Below are 22740 nucleotides of genomic sequence, written 5' to 3' on the forward strand. Positions count from 1 at the left end.
TTTTTAGAAAGGAGAAATTCCAAATACAGGACAAGAAATTATTGTGTTGTATAGTGGGGAAAACATGACTTTTTTCCTTATTATTCTCTCCCGTGGAACTATTTTGCTATTTTTATTTTACACACATGCTTACACACATGCACACACACGGACATCTAGTTTAGCTCTGCAAGCAATTTCCCAGAAAGCAGGTGTCCAGTAGTCTAAGTACCATATATCTGAATGTCATTCTTGGGCAAATGCTTATGTCAGTGAGTAGCTGCTATAAATACATTCGTATTTTTCATAGTAGCTATCATTCAGGGCTCTTAAAGGACTTTTGCACACCAAGCTTCCTGTTGTCCTTTTAATGCAAAGTAAAGATGGGAAAATTGAGGTGTAAAGGGGGGATATTTGCACAAGGCCACTTAGCAAGGTAGCGTGGGGACCAGGGATGGAGACTTCTTTTCCCTGCTCTAAACATTGACTCACACTCCCTACCGACTTTAATCATGAACCTCTTAATGTAAAAAAAATGACCGTACCTTGGCATTCCTAATAGCCCCTTAGATAACCGCTGGGCACAGCATACCTCCTCAGCTCAACAGAACCAGGCTGGCGCGAGGGGCCAGGGCTCTGCAGAGGTACAGCGATACACCTGCTTGGGAAACATTGCCAGTTTGGGGCTCATTATGCCACGTATCATCTTCTGTCCGTTATATGCATGCTCTTTTACAGCTTACACCATAGCTCTCATTCTCTGCCAAAATCTCCAGGGTGATTCCCATGAGCAGTGAGGTTTCTGGGCTGGGGATCACCACCTCCGAAAAAGCAATTCTTCCTGCACTTTGGTTGTATTCCTGGGTACATATCTCCTAGCAAAACAAGATGTGGAAACAGGATGAGAACCTTGTGGCTGTACTTCCTACCTAAGCACGTCTTTGCCTACAGCATCATGGCATGAAAGAGCCTCCTAATGATTCTTAAATGTTCATTACTGTAGATCTTCTCCCAGAATATACTTCTCACCTTGAATGACCCATGTGTTGAATTTTAACTAAGGGAACCCATGATAGTAAGTCTGTCATGATGCTGGCTCTTTTTTTCCTCTCCAACTCTTAAAAGCCTTTTATTATAGGAGTGCTTAAGGCATTCTTCAATTAGCATGTGTTGTATTGTGGCTGGAACAGCTGTTTACCATTTAATAAAGCATGGCATAATTTATTTTCAGAGTCTAGCAACCGTCTTTGCTGTTACACCAGGGGAGAAACACAGTAACTCCATTGTTTGCAGCGCTGATGAAAGAACTATAGACTTTATTATATGACCTCATAGAACTATTACCTTACCCCCCACTTCTATTTCAGTATGTATTTACCTGACAGTCTGTGCATTGATTTCTTACCCAGAGGTTCTACATTCTCAGTCACCTCTGGGGCAAAATGAAAAATGTCTATGTTTTATGTCCCTCACATTAGGCAGCTAATTATATATTTGTGCCTTAATTTCCTTCCCTTCCCCCATCTCCAGGGGCAAACTCCATATGCACCACTTAGACCTTTTCTCCTTAGTCATTGGAGAAACAATAGAGTTGTTGGGAAATGGTAGGAGCTTGGCCACTGCTTATCAGGGGGCTTTCTGTTCATTTGGGTCCTTTTCTTCCTAGATCCCTCCTTCCCTGTTTAGCTCTCGGGGGGGGGGATGAATCTGAAATGCACCTTAGAAGCATCTCTGTTGGGTTCTGCTTCCTCTGCAGCAATGTGGAGCTATATGCAGTTGTAAGGCAAGTGACAAACTCCCCACATCCATGTTGCAGGTGACACTGGTTCCTTCCTAGGAGGGACTGCAGGTCATCTGCACCACCTGACATCAGTTGCATGGCGTTACCACAAGGACAGATGGCTGCTGCGTGGAGCAGCATCCATGTGGCAGGCGAGCATGACTCTTCCATAGGCACCGTAGTGAAGGTTATCCCTGAGGGTCTCTCCAGCCCCTTCCTGGCAATCTTGTCAAGTTATCGCTGAACTGCCTTTGAGATCATTCCTTCAGGCAAGAAGGTGGCAAACGGAGCTCAGCGATGCTTTGTCGCAACCAAGAGGTACAGGTACAGCCTTGAGTGATATCCATATCGTGCAGTACGTGGCACAAAGTCCTAAACTAGCTTCCAGATCTGGAAACAGTGTAGGCACATCTAAGTGGCAATGCAAGCGTTTAGTTAGCTGGGACGTGAACCTAATTAGCCCCAGTGGAGTGTTACACAGACACAGTCGCAGCACTTAGCTGACCCTGAACTGTACCACTATGCTGTGCCAGTTAGACCTACCCCTAGGCTGGGAACCAGCTTGGGATATTGCGTTCTTATTCTTATTTGAGTTGAGGCATTAAATTTCTTTTTAAGTACTCAAGTTTGACAATGAAAATACGTCAGCTGAGTATCTGCAAATTTTTAGATTCAGCCTGTGCAGGTAGATGGATTTATATGCATGATTTAAAGTAAAGCATGTGTAGAAAGATGAAGTTTATACGGTTGCTTTGTAGAAATGGATGTAATATTGATGTTGACTTTACTGGTAGAAGTTTAAGGATGTCATGATGCATGAGTGGTGGTGCAAAGCAGAGCCCTGAGTGCATTGGGAGGTCATTTTTAACTTGAATTTATTTCCGCAATATCAGACATAGATCATTGTGCACTGTGCACAATCATCCTTGCTTTTCATCTGAGTCAATGAGAGTGGTTAAAGAAAATTTAAAATGAAACAAAATTGTAACTTGATTAAAAGCAGATAGTAAATTAGGCCAAAATACTCCTTAAAATTGCATTTTAGCTTTAAACCGCAAGTTTGATGATCTGACTGCATGACTGAAGGGACAGGGTAGCAGACGGTGACATAAACGATGTAGCTATATTTGCTCCTAAGATGAACAAGGGTTTTTTAAAGTTGTGTGATTTAGGCTTCAGGGTTAACACTCCATTGACCAAACAACAAATTTCCCACCCCCCAGAGCTTTTTCAAACTGTAGATGGTGGTATTACATCAATTATGTCTGGTCATGCATCAAATTTTTCGAGCCAAAATTAAGGCTGGTAATACTTACTTGAAATGAAAGCTTGGATTGTTTCACAGAACACAAACAACCTAATTAGGGAAGGATATAGAAGTAAATCTATATTTTGTTTTGAATGTCTGGTTTTGAGGTGTTTGAAAATGGAATTCATCCATGTTAACTTTACATAAAGAATTCTTTCATGCAGTCTGCAGAGAAAAAAGGCTCGGTTTCATGAACTTCAGCAGGCACAGGACAGAGTTTGGCAAATAGTTTGCTCTACACAGATGGAACAAACTTAAAGTCTGCACTGAGGGGAATGGCTCATTAAATTACGATCCACAATGATGAGGGCAATACATAAACGCCGGGTGCAAAAAGACAAAAAAAACCCCCTGCATTAACTATTGGACTTCAGATTGCATAGTTATTTTCTTCTACGGTGATTGTATACAGCAGAACAGTGTGAGAAATAGCAGCTTCACCTGAGAGAGGTTTGCACTTCCAGTCTTCAGCGGGCGGATCGTGCTGCAGATACACAAGCGCTAAGCGTCACACACAGCCCAACCGAAGCCAGATGGGATTACTCGCATACCCAGGTTAGCTACACATGAAAGCAAAACACACTCAGACAAGTAGCGCGTCGCTGTGCTGCGAGGCTACAGCCATGCTTTACCGTCACATTTCCATCTGCCCGCGATCCAGCTACCGACTTAAATTTTTAGTAGCAAAGGCCCTAGAGACGTACCGCAGCTCACCCTCAGCAAAGGGGAGCTGTGTTTCCAGGTGGCACACACTGGGTATCCTTACAAACGGTGTTATGAATATCGGCATACTTCCAACGTCAACTTAATTCTTCAGTGTCTGAATTTGCTTTTAAAATAAAACGAAAGGTATGGAGGTGAAAAGGTTTCTCTGCTCTAGTTTGGCAAAACTAACCCTCTTTTCACAGCATTACCAAACAAGGCAAACACTGAATCAGCCTTTGATTTTAGTAGATGTTTAAGCACGATTCAGCAATTGTGTTTGAATGCCTTCCCTAACACTCTTAAACTGACTGGACTGTTTTGTTTGTCTTTTCCTTTTCTTCACCTTTTTGCAGTGTCTAAAATCAGGGACAAGGTTTTAAGCTAATTTGGATAGGCTTCTAAACCATGTTATCTAACTGCTCCCATGTTATGACACTTGTGATTTTACATTTTCAAAAATAATCCAGCACCCAGAGAGCTGAGCTCTCATGGAAATCTGCCTGCCTCACCTCCAGCTGGGGAGTGTTGAAGGCTCGGTGCTTCGATCTCTTGAGCATCCTGGTTTGCAACTTCATTGCGTTCCCCTCTTTTGACACCCCAGTTTTGTCAAGAAAAGCCTTTAAAAGAGAAAAACTTAGAGAAGGACGCATAAGCAGCAAAGAAGATACAGGAGAGAATCCAGAAACATTTCACAAGTGGCCATTTTCTCGTGCATTCGGTTTGTTCCCCACCTTTTTCCTTTCTTTCTAAGGGCTCTCCATTTTACTGGCCCCTGCTGATTACTAGACCAGAGTTAATTCAAGCAGAGTCACCAGAAGTCTTTTACTGGATACCGGTGAGTGCAGTCAGGAGGTCTGTGGATGAGCAGGGTGAATGGGTACTCTCTGCTCTCATTTCTCCTGCGCGTGTGTGGTTTAACTTCAGTAGGCAAAGTGGGACAGCTTCTCCTCCCCCCTTGGCTGGAAGCATGTTTCTTTTTCAATGAGCATTCAGAAAGCTGTTCCAGGGAATGGAGGTTGGGTGGGAGTGAAGTAAGTTTTCCAGGCATTCATAAAAATGCATGTGGGACAAATTTACCCGCTTCCTTTTCTTTACAATTTGACAGGGAGGATTTTCAAAAATATCTTGTGGGAAGTAGGAGAATATAGACTATTTAAAGCCAATAGTACTTGTGTCCCTAAGTCACTTAGAAACGCCTAAGAAATCTCCACCTAATAATCTAAATAATACTCAGCATGTAAAAATTACATGTTCTCTAGAACGATGCTTTTCAATGTGCTTTGTAATCGAGATCCTTAGATAATTTTTTCTCTCTCTCATTAACTTTTAGATTCTTTTATGTGGTTTTATGCTTCTCCAAATAGCATCTTATGCTGTCTGAAATACTTGCTGAGGGCCAAATTCTGCCTTTCAGTGCATACAGCTTGAATCGAAATCCTGAATAATACACAAACCTACTAGGAAAAAAAAGGTGATTGTCTATTTCAGTAAATGTCTGATTACACTTAAAACAGTGTGTATGTATTATTTTGACCCCTCATGCACTGTGAAGAGCAGAGGTTTGAAAGTAGCATTTCAATTTTTTATAGAAACAGTATCTAGCAGGGATATTGCAATGTGAATATTAGGTCTCACCTCCTTGTAAGAAATATATTTGAGACCAAAATTAAGTGAGTTGCCAGGGTCACCCGCTCAGTTAGTGGTGAAGGCAGGTTCAGAACTCAGCTCCCATATATATTTTTTCCCCAATGAACTTAGTTAACCCAGTAGTGAGAATGAGGAGAAAAAATAATTCAAAACCATGTGAAACTATCTGTAATTACTGCGCCACAGGAGAAATTCCATTTAATGTCTGCTTTGTCATTCCTGAATCTCAAGATGTTTTTTCTCCTTCATTTTCCATTCTGCAAACAGACATTTTGTACTCCTACTGGAAACCCAGACATCTTATCCAAATCATGCAACATTTTAATAGAAAATTAAAGCAGACAAAAGAATGCTGTTGGTAGCAAATCAATGGATCTTACAGAAGACAGTTGTCAAACAAGAATAGCAAAAAGGAGGAAGTTTGTGGGAGCAGCTGTAACCAACAACGTTAGATCCTAAATCCTGTGAAAGTCCCATGTAATTTGACAGGGAATTATGGCCCAAATCAGTTTCATCTTAGTGCGTATGCGGTTCTGCCTAATGGTGCAGTTGTGTGATGGGGCATTTCTAAGCTAATGATGAGAACCAGGAGCCCCGCTCCTTACTCAGGGCCTCACCCAAAATCTGTAGGAGTGGATGGAAATTGGTGTTAACGTGGTTAAATTGGATCCCTCTAGAAAGCACATACCTCATAAGTATAGTGTAGTTTAGTCAATGTTTTGGCACCTTTGCATAGCTGTCCACTCTTCATTTCCTCTCTTTTTCTTGTCTTTTCCCTCCCAGCTTTTTCCCTTTTCTCCTCTCTCAGTACTTAACCTTCAGGTTTCTGTTTAGTAAACCTACCAAAGTAGAATCAATAGCCTGGTGCTTAATCACACTTTTTGCTGCTCAAAATGTCAGGTTTGGGTTTGTTTGTAGAAGGGCTTCCGCATGTCTTTCATTTTTTAGCTCTGTGCAGGATGTTCTGTACCGGTCAAATCCATTAAGAATGAAAGCTTTTGCTGTGGCTGATTGTTCTAATCTCTTTTGTTGTATATATGGTATAAATATAAAATTTCAGCTGTCAGTTCAGAAAATCAAGAGAAGAGATCTGTCCCAGTACTTTTAAATTTTTTCATCCTTTCTTCCTACATGAAATCAGTAAGGAACAGTTTTCTAATCTGCTGAGGTAGCTAGGGCATAGTCTAACTACCTGTAAGTAGATGTGAAAGGAGTGAGTTTAAGCATTCTCTTACCACAGAGAAAATGGTAAATAAAGCACAGAATGGTACCAGGCAGCTGTGAGCACTATGTAGAAATGAAATCCTTGCTGCTTTTTTGGTAAAATAGACAAAGCAAGAGACCGTAGCTCAGTGCATCAGCTCCAGCTAAGAGCCTGTCAAGGAACTATTTCTTCTCTTGAGTAGTAAAATTCATATGTTTTAGAAACTTGTTTGTGTAACAGGTTTGAAGAGGGGAGGAAAACAGAACAGCATGTGGAGAGTCGAGTGCATATATTCCTGTGCAAAGGAGTACATGAAGGTGGCTCCTGACTGATCTCTTGATCCTTGGACAAAACTGAGGAGAAAGTCTAACAAATGCATCGTTTTGCAGTAAATTAGATCAGATTTCCGCATCTCCGCACTCAGTCTGTGAGCTGACAGTTCAGTAGAATGTTCCCTTGTAAGGTTCGCCCTCTTAGGAAAAGGGGCAATAATTCATCATTAGAATTTCAGAGTCCAGGTGTAGATGAAAACTGATGGAGCCTCCAGCGAGGCAGGGAAAGTGCACAGAAGAAGAAAATTTTATCTGAAGCCTAATTCCCTGGTTACAGCAGAGAATAATTAAGATAATATTGCTTCAAGAGTTCTTTAATGATTAAAAATCACATATGCAGAATCCATAAATTGGAGGGCAACAAATTGGAAGGATACAGCGTCGGAGATCTGTTTTGTGCACGTTGTAGAGGGAAGCACACCGGTGGCACAACAGCAGCCTGGGCAGCCACAGGAGACCAGGCCCATTCCAAGGACTTTGTTTAGATGCAACAAATCATTTGTCTGTTATTAACCCAGAGCTTGTAATTATGCAGATTGCCATAGATTTTCCTGGGCATGGAAGTGAGATTGAGGGTTGTTCACACTATAGCAGGCAGCTCAGGGCTGGCCATGCATTACTGAACTTGCCACATTTATCATGTTGACTGATGGCAGCAGAAGCAGGTCTCAGGTCCCAGTGGTTAATGTAGTGGGTAATTAACTGTCATTTGCCTAGTAATAGGCTGATGATCAATGGTTTGTGTGGAAACAAATTCTAATCAGGTAGCTGATAAATGCTCAGGGAGCGAGAGCAATTGAAATTGGGGGAAACTATGTCCAGAATTTCAAAATGGCATTGTGGGGTTTTTATTATTATTATTGATGGGAGAAAACTATGTTCTTCATATAAACAGCTTTATCCAAAATTAACAATAGCTAATATAAATCTCACATGTTTGTTTTGTATGTGGTGGGGAAGAACTAACAGCGAGGAAGGTCTCCTTCCCTTTACGTAATTGAAAAATTTTAATATATCTGGTGCTTAGCTGAAGCAGCTTCTGTGGGGGTCTCTTATTGCAGGACTGTGGAAATCTGCACATAGTGGACTCTGGTGCAGTAAATCTCCATCCCTCGCAGTGCTGAATGACAATCCCAAATTGTTTCACTGCTCTGCAACACGCAAACTGCGATTCTAGCTGTAATGGATTTCCACTTTCTCACGCACGCAGACACACCCCTGCAAAGAGGACGTGGCTGAGGAAGGTGACACCTTAGGTGCCTGCCCCTAGCACCCTCTCCAGCAAGGGGCCTGAGCTGCGTCTCAAGTATTCAGTTGTTGCATCTAAGCTACCTAAGCATCGAGGTGCTGTCTGATCCCTCCACACTGAGCTCGGAGGCGGTGGGACTCTTCTCATGTTTGTGTTCAAACGTTGCTGTTGTAGAGCCTTGAAGTCTGACTTTCCTTTTACTGTAACCGTATGGAATAACAATACTATGTACCTACAGTCTTTACTCAGTACCTTTTGCAGCCTGATCTGCTTTCCTCATACAGCTAAACTACCATCATCTTCCACATAGATGTGAAGGAAAACAGAGCTGGGCCTTTGGTCGGTGGGTTTAGTCTTTTCTAATGCAAAGCCAGCCAACGACTGTGGAAGGCAACGAAGTCTTCTGTCCTTAGAGATGGGGAATGAAAGTCTGAGTGAGATTTAGATAACCTCAGTGAAACCCATGCATGGTGGAGATAGAACTGGAACAGAATGTTTTACAAAGGGGATATTTATAATTTGTTTAAATAATCTATAATTTTAGTAATCAGACTTAACAGAACTGGAGGTTGGCTTGAGTCATTCTAACAAGAGCTGATGAGGGTGGCTCTGTCCCAGCACTTCTCCCAGTGATCACGATAACCAGCATCTCAGGCAGGAGAAAAAGGGTCGCAACTTTAAAAAAAACCAGACGTGTATTATGTACGCAGCACACCTTAAGTAGAAGCAGAAGGTAAAAGGATTTGGAAGTAAGTAGGCTTGTTGGTAACCCATGAAATTCAGTAAAATGGAGGGTTGTGATTAAAAAACTGCATTCATTTTTATGTTACCAAACTGAATTTTCTACAGAGCACCTTTGAATTCATTAGTTTAGAACTGCTTTTAATTTGGTGTTTCCCTTGAGAGCCATTATATTTTTCTGCTGTCAGCCTGATGTTGAGGGAAAAAAGAAAACTGGCAGATGTGGCGTTTTCATCTAGTGTGCTTCATAGTTAAAAACAGCATTAACTGCTATGCACAAGCAGAGCATTACTTTTAATAATCCATCACAACTATTAGGTAGTTTAAATAAACTTAGTTTCAAAGATTGCTGCCATGTAGAGCTAACGTATTTTTTCTTGTTCATTATAATCCTTCTATGTTACAAAAGGATGCATATGCGTGATTTTTTTTTTTTTTTTGTAATACACCCACTTGAAAAGTATTGAAAAATCTTTAACAAAGAGAATTTTTAAAAAAATTTATATAGATGTCTGGCAAAAACAGCATTTCATATTGTTCTTACAGTATTTTATACTTCTACTCCTGATGTGACTATATATAGTTTACAGCCTCATTTACTTTAATGTGCTACCTGAATAACATAATCATAGCAATAACTACAGTATAGGCTTGTAAGGTGCATGAACCGCTAATGCTTTCTGACGATTTAAATGACTCGTTCATAAAATGTTCTTTTAATAATAGTGGTAAAGCTTTTAGCACTAGATGTCAAAAAAGCGAAGAACATTGGCTTTTTCAAGTGTTATTTCTTTTCTAGCTAAAGTGTGTTTTAATAATAAATAGCACCAAAAGCCAAGGTTACGTGGCTCTCGTCTGTACGGCAGGATCCAAGCAGAAGACTCTTCCCGCGTATGCAAACAGCTTGACCTCTGCCTGCGCAGTTATGTAACATCCCTAATGTGTTTACTATTCCTTTGTTTAGTTTAACAAGATGTTTCTTTTATCAAGAAAGGTCAGTATAACCTGCAGAAAAAAATAACATCACAATAGGTGCAATATTAGTCTGTCACTGCTTCATAAAGCTCTCTCTGGCAAAAAGAACTATGCCTTTGCATTGTAAATTGGGCAGACTTGTCCCGCCAAAGACCAGCCTGTCCGAAGGGAGGTGTTCTGGGAAGTCAGTCAAAGGCCAGGCCGGGGGGGGGGGGGGGGGGGGGTTGCGTAAAAAAAAGAAAGTGTGGTTTTCTTTTAAGTTAAGCATCTTCAGGAATATCTTTCTTTCTGTATCTCCAGGTTATTTGGCGTTACAGGAAACTGTGCTGCCTGCAGTAAGCTCATACCTGCTTTTGAGATGGTGATGAGAGCAAAGGACAATGTTTATCACCTGGACTGTTTTGCATGTCAACTTTGTAATCAGAGGTAAGAGAATTTCTTGGGTCTGTTCCATAAGCTAAGTGCTAATTTGGCACCGGTGTGGGCTTACATTCAAGTGAAGAGGAAACATCTATCAGTAGTGGAAACCCAAGATTGAGAGTAAGACCTGGATACTTTTCCTGGGACTGATACAGAACATCTTTCATGACCTTGGCCAGAAAACTTTTTGTACCTCAAATCCCGCATCGGTAAACAAGAATAATGTTAATTCCTCTCCTTCAAAAGGCTGTCTGTCAAGTTTAATTAATTAATATTTATAAAGGACTTTGAGATCCTTTTCTGCAGAAGAGCATAGCAGTACCATTTGTCATTATTACATTAATTTCACTTTAATTCTTCATTTTTATCACATGTATTTCTTTTAAAGTACATGTTGTTTCTTCCTGCTGCCAGAACATTTAAATTTAAAAGATGTTGTTCCCACCATTTTCTCTGTAGCAGCATTGGACTTCTTATGCCATATTTTTATTTCCATATCCTAAATGTAGGTTATAAAAATCCCAAGGAGCCAAACCTGACACTTTGTTCTGAAGCATCACCCATATGGTACAGTTGCAGAACGAATGTCAAAAATGGTAAAATTTTAACAACTGAATTTTTCAGAGGCGAATACAGCCGAACTTATAGCAACTACATTCAGAGCAGTGGCCAAATCCTGTCAGAGATTTCACCAAGAGCTCTATTTCTGACTCCATGAGAGCTGCTAGCAGCTTTGCCTGTGACTTCTATGAGGTCTAGGAAATGAGAAAACCAATTATGTCCGCTCCTTAATTTACCTATTATGTTTTTTCAGTTATTACATGATCCTATTTAGAGTTTTATAGCGTTCATATTTTTTTTCGTTTTCAGGTGGGAAGAAACACACAAGATGTACACTTCTAGGGAAGTAACAAAAAATTAGGAAGCTAATAGTCTAACACGCCAAAGTTAGATACAGCTCTAAATAAGCTTTGCTAACTCACCTTGTCCTACAGTGTATTATTTTGTAACACTGTAGTCATTTAAAAATCAAACCTCCCTAAAGAACCATAAAATGTACAGCTGCTAATAAGTGTAGCACACTACAATTACGCTCTTTAAAAAAAGCCAAATTGACCTTTTTCATCATGTTGCATGGGAAATTAAAATACCAGGCAAGTAATAACCACTGCTTAAACTATATAATAATGCAAGGTAATTATAGGTTCTAATGCTATTTAAAGTCCTATATCAATTTTGTCTTGCCACAGAACTAAGAGGCTGTATTCTGAGTAAGGCAGGCAGAGCTTCCACCAGCACCCACTTAAGTAGGACACACGCACGCTCCTAGGTTTCGTTTCTTAAACCCTTCACATCCCTGTTTTTTTCAAACCACGATTCTAGTATCATTATTAAAGTGCCTAATATATTTCTGTTGTTCGCTTCATTTATTACATGCCATAATGGGGCTGCATATCTTTAGTGTTGGTTATGCACAATTAGCACTTAGTTATTGTCTTGTCACTTCAGCCCATACAAGACAAACTTCTTTAATGTAAGAAGTCAGCTAATCTTCATCAGTCAAGCAAAGCAGACAATGTTTGTTACCCTGAGTGCAAAAGATTTTCATCATAGTTAGCACTCTTGGATCTGAGGAAGCGAACTTTCTTTTTCTCCCCCCCCAAAAAGCGAAGCCGTTGTGATTATTTTTAATAATTTACCATTACAAGCATGAACTAATGTACAATTTCACTTTGGGGCTAATATACATTGTACTATGCCCTAGGGCCACTGATCCCCCTGGAAAAGTGCTGTTAGGTGCTTCTGAAACAGAGCTTTCCAGGGATATTTAATAATTCTTAGCTTTGTCATTCCTGAGCCTTCAGTCTAGTCTCTTATTTGATTTCTACTTTGCATGTAGTTTTATTTTTAATAATTTACCATTACAAGCATGAACTAATGTACAATTTCACTTTGGGGCTAATATACATCGTACTATGCCCTAGGGCCACTGATCCCCCTGGAAAAGTGCTGTTAGGTGCTTCTGAAACAGAGCTTTCCAGGGATATTTAATAATTCTTAGCTTTGTCATTCCTGAGCCTTCAGTCTAGTCTCTTATTTGATTTCTACTTTGCATGTAGTTTGGGCAAAGGGTTGCTGAAATAGTCTCACAGGAGTCTTAGGCTGGGAACAAAAGAATTGATTTACCTGAAATCCAGTCTAGTTCATCTAGTCAAAACAGGGAGCAGTTCCAGAAGTTTCAAAGAATTTCAGAAATTCTCAAAAGTGGCCCTAATCCTGATTATATCGCAATAGCTCTCATGGAGCCTGATAAAACAGACTGCCTGTAGGGTACCTTTCTTCCTCACAATTTGGGGTTAGTGGCACTCTGAAGAATTAATTCTGTTGTTTTTTATAATAAATCCTATTTCATGGATGCTCCAACTTAGCTCTTCTGTGGTTCCTATGGCAAAGTATCCCACTAACTACATTCTCTCATTAATAAATAGCTTTAAATCTTTTGTTTTTCATTACTTGTATAACAATAAAAGGCAGAAATGCTAGACACCTGACCCATCACCAGTTTTGGAGGGTTTTTTTACATCTGCTGTGAAACCTCTTTTTCTTTTATTTTAAACTGAATAATCTTGTCAGTCACCATGCCGTTAATAATTTCCATTGCCCTTCTCAGGATCCTTTTTTCTTCCTCTAGTTAAGCTAATCAAAGCCAAACAGCAGATTCCGAGTAAGGATGAGTTTATAAGATAGCAGTTTAATTTTATTTCTTTATTCCATGCTGCCCCTTTGTATGCAAAATAATGTTCTTGAGATTTTTTAGATCTGCTCTTCCCTTTCACTCCAACCACTATCCCTAATGTTGTATTTATGTATTGAAGAGAATATTTTTATTTACAAATGCATCGAAGATATCCAAAAATCACCAACGGAGGTAGCAAGGCTCACCAGCTATTGCAAGACATGTATGTTTGACCTTATTCCCCACCTTCACATTCTCTTCCCCCATTAAATTTTAAATCCTTTGGGTCATTCTTTATACTGATACAAGTACAACATAGCTGGACTACTACCAGAGAGTATATAATGCTCTCTGTTCAGTCCCATATTTCAGATTTTCAGTTATCATCTACTATTTAGGCTTTTTCCTAACAGAATCTGTGCAATGTTCATGAGTAGACTAAAATGTTTCTTCGGTTTTCATTACTTTGTCTTTGCCAACACTGAATTTCTTCTGACGTTTTGTGACTGGTTGCGCCTTCCAGTGCCGTCTGCCTTCCAAGCTAGCTAATAATTATATTAACTCGCATCACACCGATCTTTGGGGCAGCCTGTTCTTTGGGCTTGCTATTGCATGGCCCTCATATTCCTGCCCTTTAAATAGTTGATCCTGGCCCAGGTGAGAGGGGCCTGCCCATTTTTGCCTAGTGCTTTTTGTGAAAGATTCAGTGATTTTTCTGCTTTTATGTACAACTTCACTGTTTGCTTTATTATTCTTGAGTAACTATAACTCATCATCCAGCTCAAGTCTCAGTGTGGATGGTAGTTAGACCCCCTTGATTTCAGGGGACTTTTGTTCGGGCCATAAACTCTATCTCTGAACTAACTCATAATGTGCCTGTCCCCTTTTATTGGCCTCCTGAAAGCTAGGTTTTCAGTCAGAAGAAAAACACAGTCTCACACACTGTATTCTAGGAAGACAGACTGTAGACAGGACTGTAGACATCGACAGGACTGAAAGAGATCTTGTGACCCAGTGAGCCTAGTCCCCTGGTGTCAAATACACAGTCTTGTATTTTCCCTTTCATAAAGCTATTCAGCTCTAGAATCTAATTGCTCCAGCCAGCCAGTTTTTGACATATTTTCCCCATTTTTTCTTGATACTGATGCTTAAAGCTGTAGGGATTTTGTGAATATTAAGCTCTGTTTCTAGCCTAAAGGTTTTAGCATCCCCTTATCTTTCATGTCTCTGTCCAGCTTACTCCTAATTTGAAGTTTTTCCATCTCCTAAATACCCGCAGAGCTTAATGGTGTGAGTGCTCCCCTTTCTTCTCTGTAAACATACTAAACTTCTCCTCAGAAGCACTTCACCTCACATTGGCAGTAGCCCCAACATAGTTGATTTCTGCAGAAAATGTAAAGGGAAAAAAATGGAAACCACTGGAAAAATAAATTCGTAAACAGACACTGCCTTTCACACTTTGTCAGGGTGCATGTGTGAGACTAGCAAAACGGAGTGGAAAATCTTGCGAGTGGGCTCAGCTGTATCTTTGCTTGACACTTTTGAGTACAGCGGTGATCTCAGTCTGCCTTCGGCTTTCCCACTTTCTGGAGTTTCAGTGTCCTTCCTTTCACTCTCTGTCCACTGCTTTAGCAGCTGGTTCCATACTTATGCGATATTTTCTCTCTGCCGTCTGAAGTCAGCTTGGGGTATGGTTTAAAACCCCCATCTGCTATCACTGAGGGGTGTTTAAATCCGTTGTACTGTCCTTCTATCTGAAACAGCCTTTATTTTAATGGGAACTGAACTGAAAACGGTTACATACTCATTCAAATCACTGTCCTGATGTAGCTGCAAACACTTACCTTCAGTATAAACTGTAAAATGCCCACACAATGCTGCCTTTGTTCTCTGTCAAGCTGGGGGGAGGGAATGCAATGCCAGGGACATCTTTATTTGAAACATCAACGTTAGATTTTTGCATGAGTGGTCATTTTATAAATTCTGAAGACCTGAATACTGCTTATTTTCATTGAGTGTCTCTAAACTTAGAATAAAAATCAATACATTTTCCATACCTGCTTTTAAAAAAATAGTAAATGAAAAGCACACCAAATTAAGGTTTGCCATTGTAAGTTGAACTAGGATTCTGTGTGTACATATGCTACATCATACTGGTAATCCAGTATGATGGATTTACTGTACAAATCCAGGCACAGCTCCCACTTTCCAGCCTTTGATAATAAATGGACATTTTGACAGAACCCTAGAATTAGTAAACCATAGGTGTGGACTGATGAACTGTGATGTAGAAAAGTGGCTTTATTCTCTTAGTGATGCATATAGATCAACATTAATTCGAGTTATACTGGAAACTCAAAGGAGCTTTAAAAAAAAGAGGAAAGGATGAAGTTACGTCACTGAGTGCACAAAGCAGAGTAGAAGGGTGTGGGTGGGGCAAGTCTGAGCTTTCTTTATCCTAAAGGAAATCAATTAAATGCTTCCAGATTTTGTTTCTCTCTACAACAACGAAGATCTGACATTACCAGAGGAGGCACTTCACACACAGCCATCTTTGTTCACAGCAATATTTCTCTCGCTTTCTTAAGAAGTCTTTGGTACCTTGACGCACGTCCTGCACATCAGAAAAGATGACAGACAGCAGTGAGATCTCCTTAAATATCTGTTCTGAACAATGAAATAGCTATTTCTCAAAATGGAAGTTTTATACTTCTTGTGATAAGTCTAGGCACACCTTCCCCTTCCAAACAAGGTGATAACAGAGGTCATTTTGTAATATAAATAGCCTTCCTTTTGCCATTGTAAAATATGACAGGAGTTCCAGGATGTAGGTTAATTATAATGGTCATTCTACTAATGTCACAGTCGTGTCAAAAGTAGTATTATCAATTTATGGTGGTAGTCCAATCTGGCATGTTAATGCAGCCTATTGTATATTTTTCCCTTTTCATCTCGCATGCCTATTAAATAAATTGGGTGAGGGTTTTAGGGAAGGCTGAAGACTACCATCTGCCTGCTAGAAGAGTAATAGTCTTGCCTCACTATATACTCCTAACCCAGTGGCATCTCAATATGCTCCTTGACTCCATTTGATATACATGCCCAAATTGTGCCCTGATTTACATCCTATGCCAATTCCATGGAAAAAAACACTTGCCGGAGGTGGAAGGCTAGGCTTGAATTTACCCTTCCATTTTAAAGCTGGGGCAGGTTTAAATCCTAGAGTGTGCAAAACCAATCTGAAGTAGTTGCAAGATTTAGCTCTGACTTCAGAAGAGGCTAAACCTGCTTTTGAGAGTCAAATAAGGTTGAAAGTGTGGATGGACAGATTTTGTCATATTTCAGCCATCTAATTGCCTGGTCTCGTTGTACTGAGGAGCTAGTATGCCACCTTTAAATGTTTTTCACCTAGTGCTTACCTCTTGTCACCTAATGAGTGCTTAATTCACACATTTAATACCCAGGGGCACATGCAAGCCTCACCGTCAGTCTTTGCCAATGTGTTTCGGTCGCTGACCTTGCACAATACAAAAACAGTTGCAGAATTTGGACCATAAGTATCACAAGTAACAGGTTTCCCCCAAGGCACAGAGGATCAGCCCCAGATGAACCCAGAGGGTGTCTTACCATGCAGACAGACCCCCACCCCACAGGTTATCACACAGCCAAGCGTGTCTAGACAGGCCACTGGCAGCCTCTCCGCAAGACAGCTGTACACTTGGAAGGTAAATGATTTGTGGAACTGTGTATGTTTAAAGCCACTCATGCATAAAGCTGTCAAATGCCATGTAGACATAGGTAGAGCATTTCTGGCTCGACATATTAACATAGCAAAAGCAAAAGGCATTGACACTTTTTATTGGGAAAGGCATCCTGACTCCCTCGTGTAGCTGGTGTAGTTTAATTCAAACCATGGCACTTCTCTGAGGGCTGAGAAAAAAAATCCTTCAGCCAGGATTTTGATGCAAGCAATATTGCAAGAAATCATATGTGAAAGTATTGCCATGCACGTGAATTGCACTTCAGCAGTGTATTTTTCATTAACTAAATATTTTAAACACATTAGTCTGCTAAGTTCTGTATTACACTGGAACACAAAGGAATACGTAGCTGAATAACATTCATAGTTCAGAGTTAGTGCCTTCTGCTGGGCGAGCAGAGGTGGTTGTGTCTCCCACTGGTGCCTGACCCATGGGGAGAGCTGCCCTGCTGCGCAATAACCCTCTGATGTGGTGGGCATTGCTGGCCGGACGTCTCCCGCTCAGTCCCCATCAGTAATCCTTGGGCTAACTGTAATGGAGTGACTGATTGTCACAATACCTAACTTCCCCTGCTTTAATCCACATTAATCTGTATGTTCCTTTAAGAGAAACTAAGAAGGACTTTTTGTTGTTGTTTTTTTTCTTCTTTTTTTAAATGTGACTTCTTTGGGGAAAATACTTTTACATATTAGCACTAGTTAAGACTCTTTTAGCTAATCTGGTAAGATGCACAAAAGAATTTTTGTCAGCGCTGTTGTCAATGGACAAAAATACAAAGGATGGAAACTAGAGAAATGGCCAAAGAACTTTTTTGCTTCAAGAATTCTGCATTTCAACACACCTACTCAAAATACTTCTGTGTTGTGAGTAGCCTAATATACCAGGATTGGGGTGGGAAGGATATCAGGAACCTGTAAATTCTATAAAAGAGTCTTGACCATAAATAACTTAAAGATTTCGGGATCATTCCATAATCTCTATTTTCAATCATCATCAGCAGCAGGCAGTAATCCTACAGAAAAAAAAAGTCCACAAATAAACAAACCAATTTTCCTTTAAGAGCAGAGCTAATTCTTTTCAATCCAGTTTTTTATTACACTATTTTCCCTCTATCTATTTAGCTAGCATAAGGATAAATTTCCAAAGCTACCCAGTTGGAAAATAAAAGGGTTCACTCTTTGTCTAGCATTCCAATCTTCACAAATGTAAATCAGTCCAACTGCTACTCATTTAAACCTCCAACTTCACAAAACATTAAAGGACTGCTTTCAATACACAATTTAATCTGTGAGAATTCACGAAGATTTCTGCTTGAACATCATTAGAAATTGACTATCTGATAAAGAGAGACCACTATCAGAGGTCAGGCGGGTCAACCCGTGTCATTTACGTAGTTTTACTGGGTCAACTACAGCAGGCACCACTATTTGAAGGTTAAATTGTTACAATTAAATACATATACAGCTATTCCCATAGCTACTCTGTTGTTAAATCTACCGTAAACAACACAAGCATTTATATCTGACCCTAATTGTGTTCAAGATGTCACCATTTAGAAATTATACAAAAAAGGACATTATAATCCGTTACACATTAAACAATACTTTATGTAGTGAGATCCATAATTAGCTGGTAGAAACTGGTTTCATTTATTCACATCAGTGTTAAGGGGTTCCTTTAGGTTACTTTCTTTCATTTTAATTGGAATAATGTGAGCAGTGCCTCCCAATATATTTTATAGCTGGAGAGTTCACTATAAACAAAGGCACGTAACCCTGCCAAGGCAGTCACTAGGGAAACTCTTTTTCTATGCTCTGGCCCTATTCACTTGCTCCCTAAGTATCTCCAAGAAGATTGGCTTTGTCGGGGGGAAGGGTTGAGGGGGGTGTCAGTGAAGAGCCTTCTTACATTCAAGCATACTGCTTAGCTGGGAAATCCTACTTTACTCGGAGTTTGAAACCAGCCAGCCAGAAGCATTAACGTTACGTGATTTTCCTACTCATCAGGGAAAATCAAATGAAATATCTCAGTAGTGTTTCGTAGCAATCAGAATATTCTGATGCACATAATAGTATAACAAGGTAGGTATACTGAAACCACAAGAGCTGAGTAACTAAATTTATAATGAGCTCCTACAGGGAAAAAAAAAAAAGTTTCTCCGCATACCTGCCTGTGTGTCTCTAGTTCACACCACAATATATGTAAAGTTGTGTGTATGCTAGAAAAGATTCTCGGAATCACCGGTTTAAATCAACTCTAGTAAAATATCCAGTTGGAATATAACAAGAAATTCTTACCGGTACGCCTGCACCAGACAATTTTAACGTATCTCAGATGAGCTTCCTACTGCATGCGATCACTTTGTTTTTCTTCTGATTTGCATGAAAGCAGGACATTTACTTTTCACTCAACTCAGTAGCCTGGGATATTTGTTCTGTTTTATCTGTGTGCTAGTGACCTGATCCAAGACTCCCACAGTCTTTGGTGGGCTTTGAATGAAGTCTTTGGCTGGGGAAGCAAAAGCGCTTGAGTGCACTAGATTTTTGTGGAAAGCACAGGATTAATCCTGATACCAGAGCAATTCCTCTGCTGGGCTTTCACATACATGCACACGTGTCTGCGTGTGCTGCGACAGACAGCAGAGGTGCGAGCCGTGCAGTCGGTACAACAAAATCGTGAACACTTGTTGTACAACCCTTACGTGTAAGATCATATCGCATCATTCATCCTGCAACTACCTTTTTTTTCCCCCTTTATTATTGTAATTTCAGATTTTGCGTTGGAGACAAATTTTTCCTGAAGAACAACATGATTCTGTGCCAGACAGACTATGAGGAGGGTTTAATGAAAGAAGGTTATGCACCCCAGGTTCGCTGATCTGATGCCACATCGTTAAGAATACAAAGCACTACGTTCTTTTATCTTTTTTGCTCAACATGTATATAAGAAATGACACAGGAACCTACTGAATAGCATAGATATAGGGAGACAGAATGGTTGCGTGAAATAAAAGGCGGACTGCATCTGTATGTAGTGAAAATTGCTCCAGTTCAGAGTTGAATGTTAATTAAAAAGGTACTGTACATACAGCTGGATGCTTTTTGCTTGCTCTTGGGGTTTTTGGTTTGTTTGGGTTTTTTGTTTCTTTTTGTGTCATTTGGCATGAGATGTTTATTTTGGACTATTGTATATAATGTATTGTAATATTTGAAGCACAAATGTAATACAGTTTTATTGTGTTACCATTTGTGTTCCTGTTTGCTTCTTTGTATTGTTGCATTTAGTACAATCAGTGTCTAAACTTACTGTATATTTATGCTTTCTGTATCTACCAGCTATTTTAAATGAGCTGTATCTTTCTAGTAAAAAGCATTAAAGAGCAAATCCCAACCATTATGCTATACTTAGAGCTTAAGAATACTGTTTACATTAAAACTATTTAGAAAACTAATAACTCTAGCAGCACCTGCTGCTAATGATGCTATGGTTAAGGGTCTATCAGCACTTCTGTTATAAGCCTCTATTTTTCAGGGGTTAAGCGTCTGCTGTTTAATTGCATAGATTTTCCTCGAAGAGCACTTTTATTTTACTACAAAATTTTGAAAAGCAAATCTGACCGGTTTGGGATATATATAAAAAGTGCAAAACTTAATGATTTTGGGTGCTGCTTTTGTGCCCCTTAGGCATTCAAAATGCCTGGATTTGATTTTTAATTTAGCTGGAAATTAAGCCCTAATGCAAACCAGTGCCTCTGGGTATCTTATTTTTTATATATATATAAAAATATATATATACATGTTATTTTTCTGAAATCATTTAATTTTGGAGGGAAGAAAGGGAGAGGACTTCTGTTTATATACATTTTAAAAATTTCTTAAAATTTGAGGGGTCTCTCTCTCTCTTTCCTTTTCCTAAAGTTTTCTGGGGCTGTGTCCTCAACCAACCCTGGAAAAAAGTGAAAGTAGAAGGCACTGTAAACAGCCCCCTCTGAGGGTCTATTTATATTAAGGAAATGACCCCGAGCTGACACTAGGAGAGTGACTGGTTACTAATTACCCACCTCAGTGAATGCTGAAGGTAATTTAAATGCTGATGTGGATGGGACAAAACTTTGAAATACCAATACAGAAAGTGAGAGCTACCACACTCGACTGCACAGATACTTTGCTGTCCATGCCAACATCCTACAGCTTTTGTCCCATCAATACTGGCAATTAAAATCCTTTTGACAGAGGTGGAGTCACTGCTGACAGCTACTGTTGGCAATCAGTCCATTTTCTAGGAGAGGTGGACCTCTGTTTTTAAAGCCATGAAGCTATTGCATCAGCAGGATGTCCCTAAGTGCTCATGCCCCTGACAGAGCTTACAGGTGTTTGGCAAAGGAAAGCAGGATGAATGTTTAAAAAGTTGTTACATGCATATTTAATTCTTTTCTCTTTGCCACTGTAATCTAGCTCACCGGGAAAACAGCCTGCATTTAAAAAAACAACATTAAGAGAAAAAAAAAAAAAAAAGAAAAACAGAAAAAAAAAAGAAAGAAAAGAAACCCACTATACCCTGTGTTGCTATGAAGCTGAGCTCTTGTTTTTATTTAGACGAAGAACCCCCACCTCTGCTCAAGTCGAGTGCTGTCCTTCCCTGCTCTTCCTGTCCTGTTGCGCAGTTTCAACATGTTTTTCCTGGGGATGGGGAAAGAAACTTTGTAATGCAGTGGGGTAATTCCTCTAGCGTATGGTTTGGAGTACGCTGCACAGTGGCTTTGACTTAGAAATGGATATTTAGTTCTAATGACTATTGTTACAGTGTGGTTTTGTTTCTGGCTGTTAACCCTTTTAAAAATAAGCATGGCTCACAAAACTTGACTTTGACTCATACAGGACCAGTAAGAAATGCAACGACTCATCAGGCTGTTCTTGCTAATTAGAAGAAATAGCTCCACATAGTTTTTCAAATGAAATTTAGCCCTATTTTGTGGACTATATTCCTTCCTAACCTTGAGCAAAAGTCTCTCTTCCACTCCCTTCCACAGCCCCTTAATGTCTTCGGGATAATGAAGCAGTTGATGTCAGAGGTACTATTAGGCTCTTCCAGATCTACTTCAAGTGCAATAAACAAGTTGTCCTTTCCATGAAGGTGAGGATGGTTAGAAAGGGAAGAATCATGTTGTCTTACTTTGATTCCAATTTCAATTTTCTCCTCCAGCCTCTGTTGTGTCTTTCAGTCAGAGGCCAGAAAGATCTCTCCTCTGCTTTCCACTAGTAGACTACAGACTGGATAGAAATCCCTGGTTCAAAAATAGGGCTGGGGAACAGGAAAGAAGGGACCTTGGTTCTGTCTTTGACTTGCTGTAAGCTTGGGCAAGTCACTCACCTTCTCTGTGCCTCGGTTGCCCCTGTCTGCCGAATGGGGCTAATGCATACACTGCTTTTGTAAAGCATTTTTGGCTCTTCAGAAAATCAAGAGCTATGCATGCAAACGTTACTAGTAGCATTAGGACATTCTGGGAGAAGCAGAGCATTCATATGTGCAGTAGGTAACCACAGATCTGAGGTAGGAGAGCACCAAAACCAGCTAAGCCTGTGGAAGGCTTTGTTGGGGATGAAGGCAACTACACACTAATAGTAGCTCTATTAGAGAGCACGAAAGCGCTCTCTCATTACCACAACGCGCCACTGCTCAGCTCTCTATGGGGTAAATGAAGAGAGTGGAATGGGAAAATAGTGGCTTATTGTTACATGCCATGTTACTCATATGTGCATGTGTGTGTTTTGTGATGTGCAAAATGGGGAAGAGGAGGGTGGTCCTGCTATGGAGAAAAAAATGGTCTCACCATTCTACCAATCTTAATTGATGTAAGGACAAAGAAATGTCGATATGCTTGTTTGAAGTGCTGCAATGGTA

General features: G+C 40.0%; 1 protein-coding gene across 1 annotated transcript in view; it reads left to right on the plus strand.

Moving 5' to 3' along the window:
• LMO3 (LIM domain only 3 (rhombotin-like 2)) overlaps positions 1–20289 on the plus strand; it is a 57820-nt gene extending 37531 nt beyond the window's left edge. Inside the window, exons 4-5 of the mRNA XM_009332847.1 lie at positions 10222–10347; positions 19611–20289. Coding sequence (XP_009331122.1) covers positions 10222–10347; positions 19611–19716 — 232 coding nt within the window. The 3' untranslated portion in view covers positions 19717–20289. The remainder of the gene's footprint in view (positions 1–10221; positions 10348–19610) is intronic.
• Positions 20290–22740: the final 2451 nt, after the last annotated feature.

The sequence above is a fragment of the Pygoscelis adeliae genome, unplaced genomic scaffold, assembly GCF_000699105.1.
Source record: "Pygoscelis adeliae isolate BGI_AS28 unplaced genomic scaffold, ASM69910v1 Scaffold38, whole genome shotgun sequence".
NCBI lineage: Eukaryota > Metazoa > Chordata > Aves > Sphenisciformes > Spheniscidae > Pygoscelis > Pygoscelis adeliae.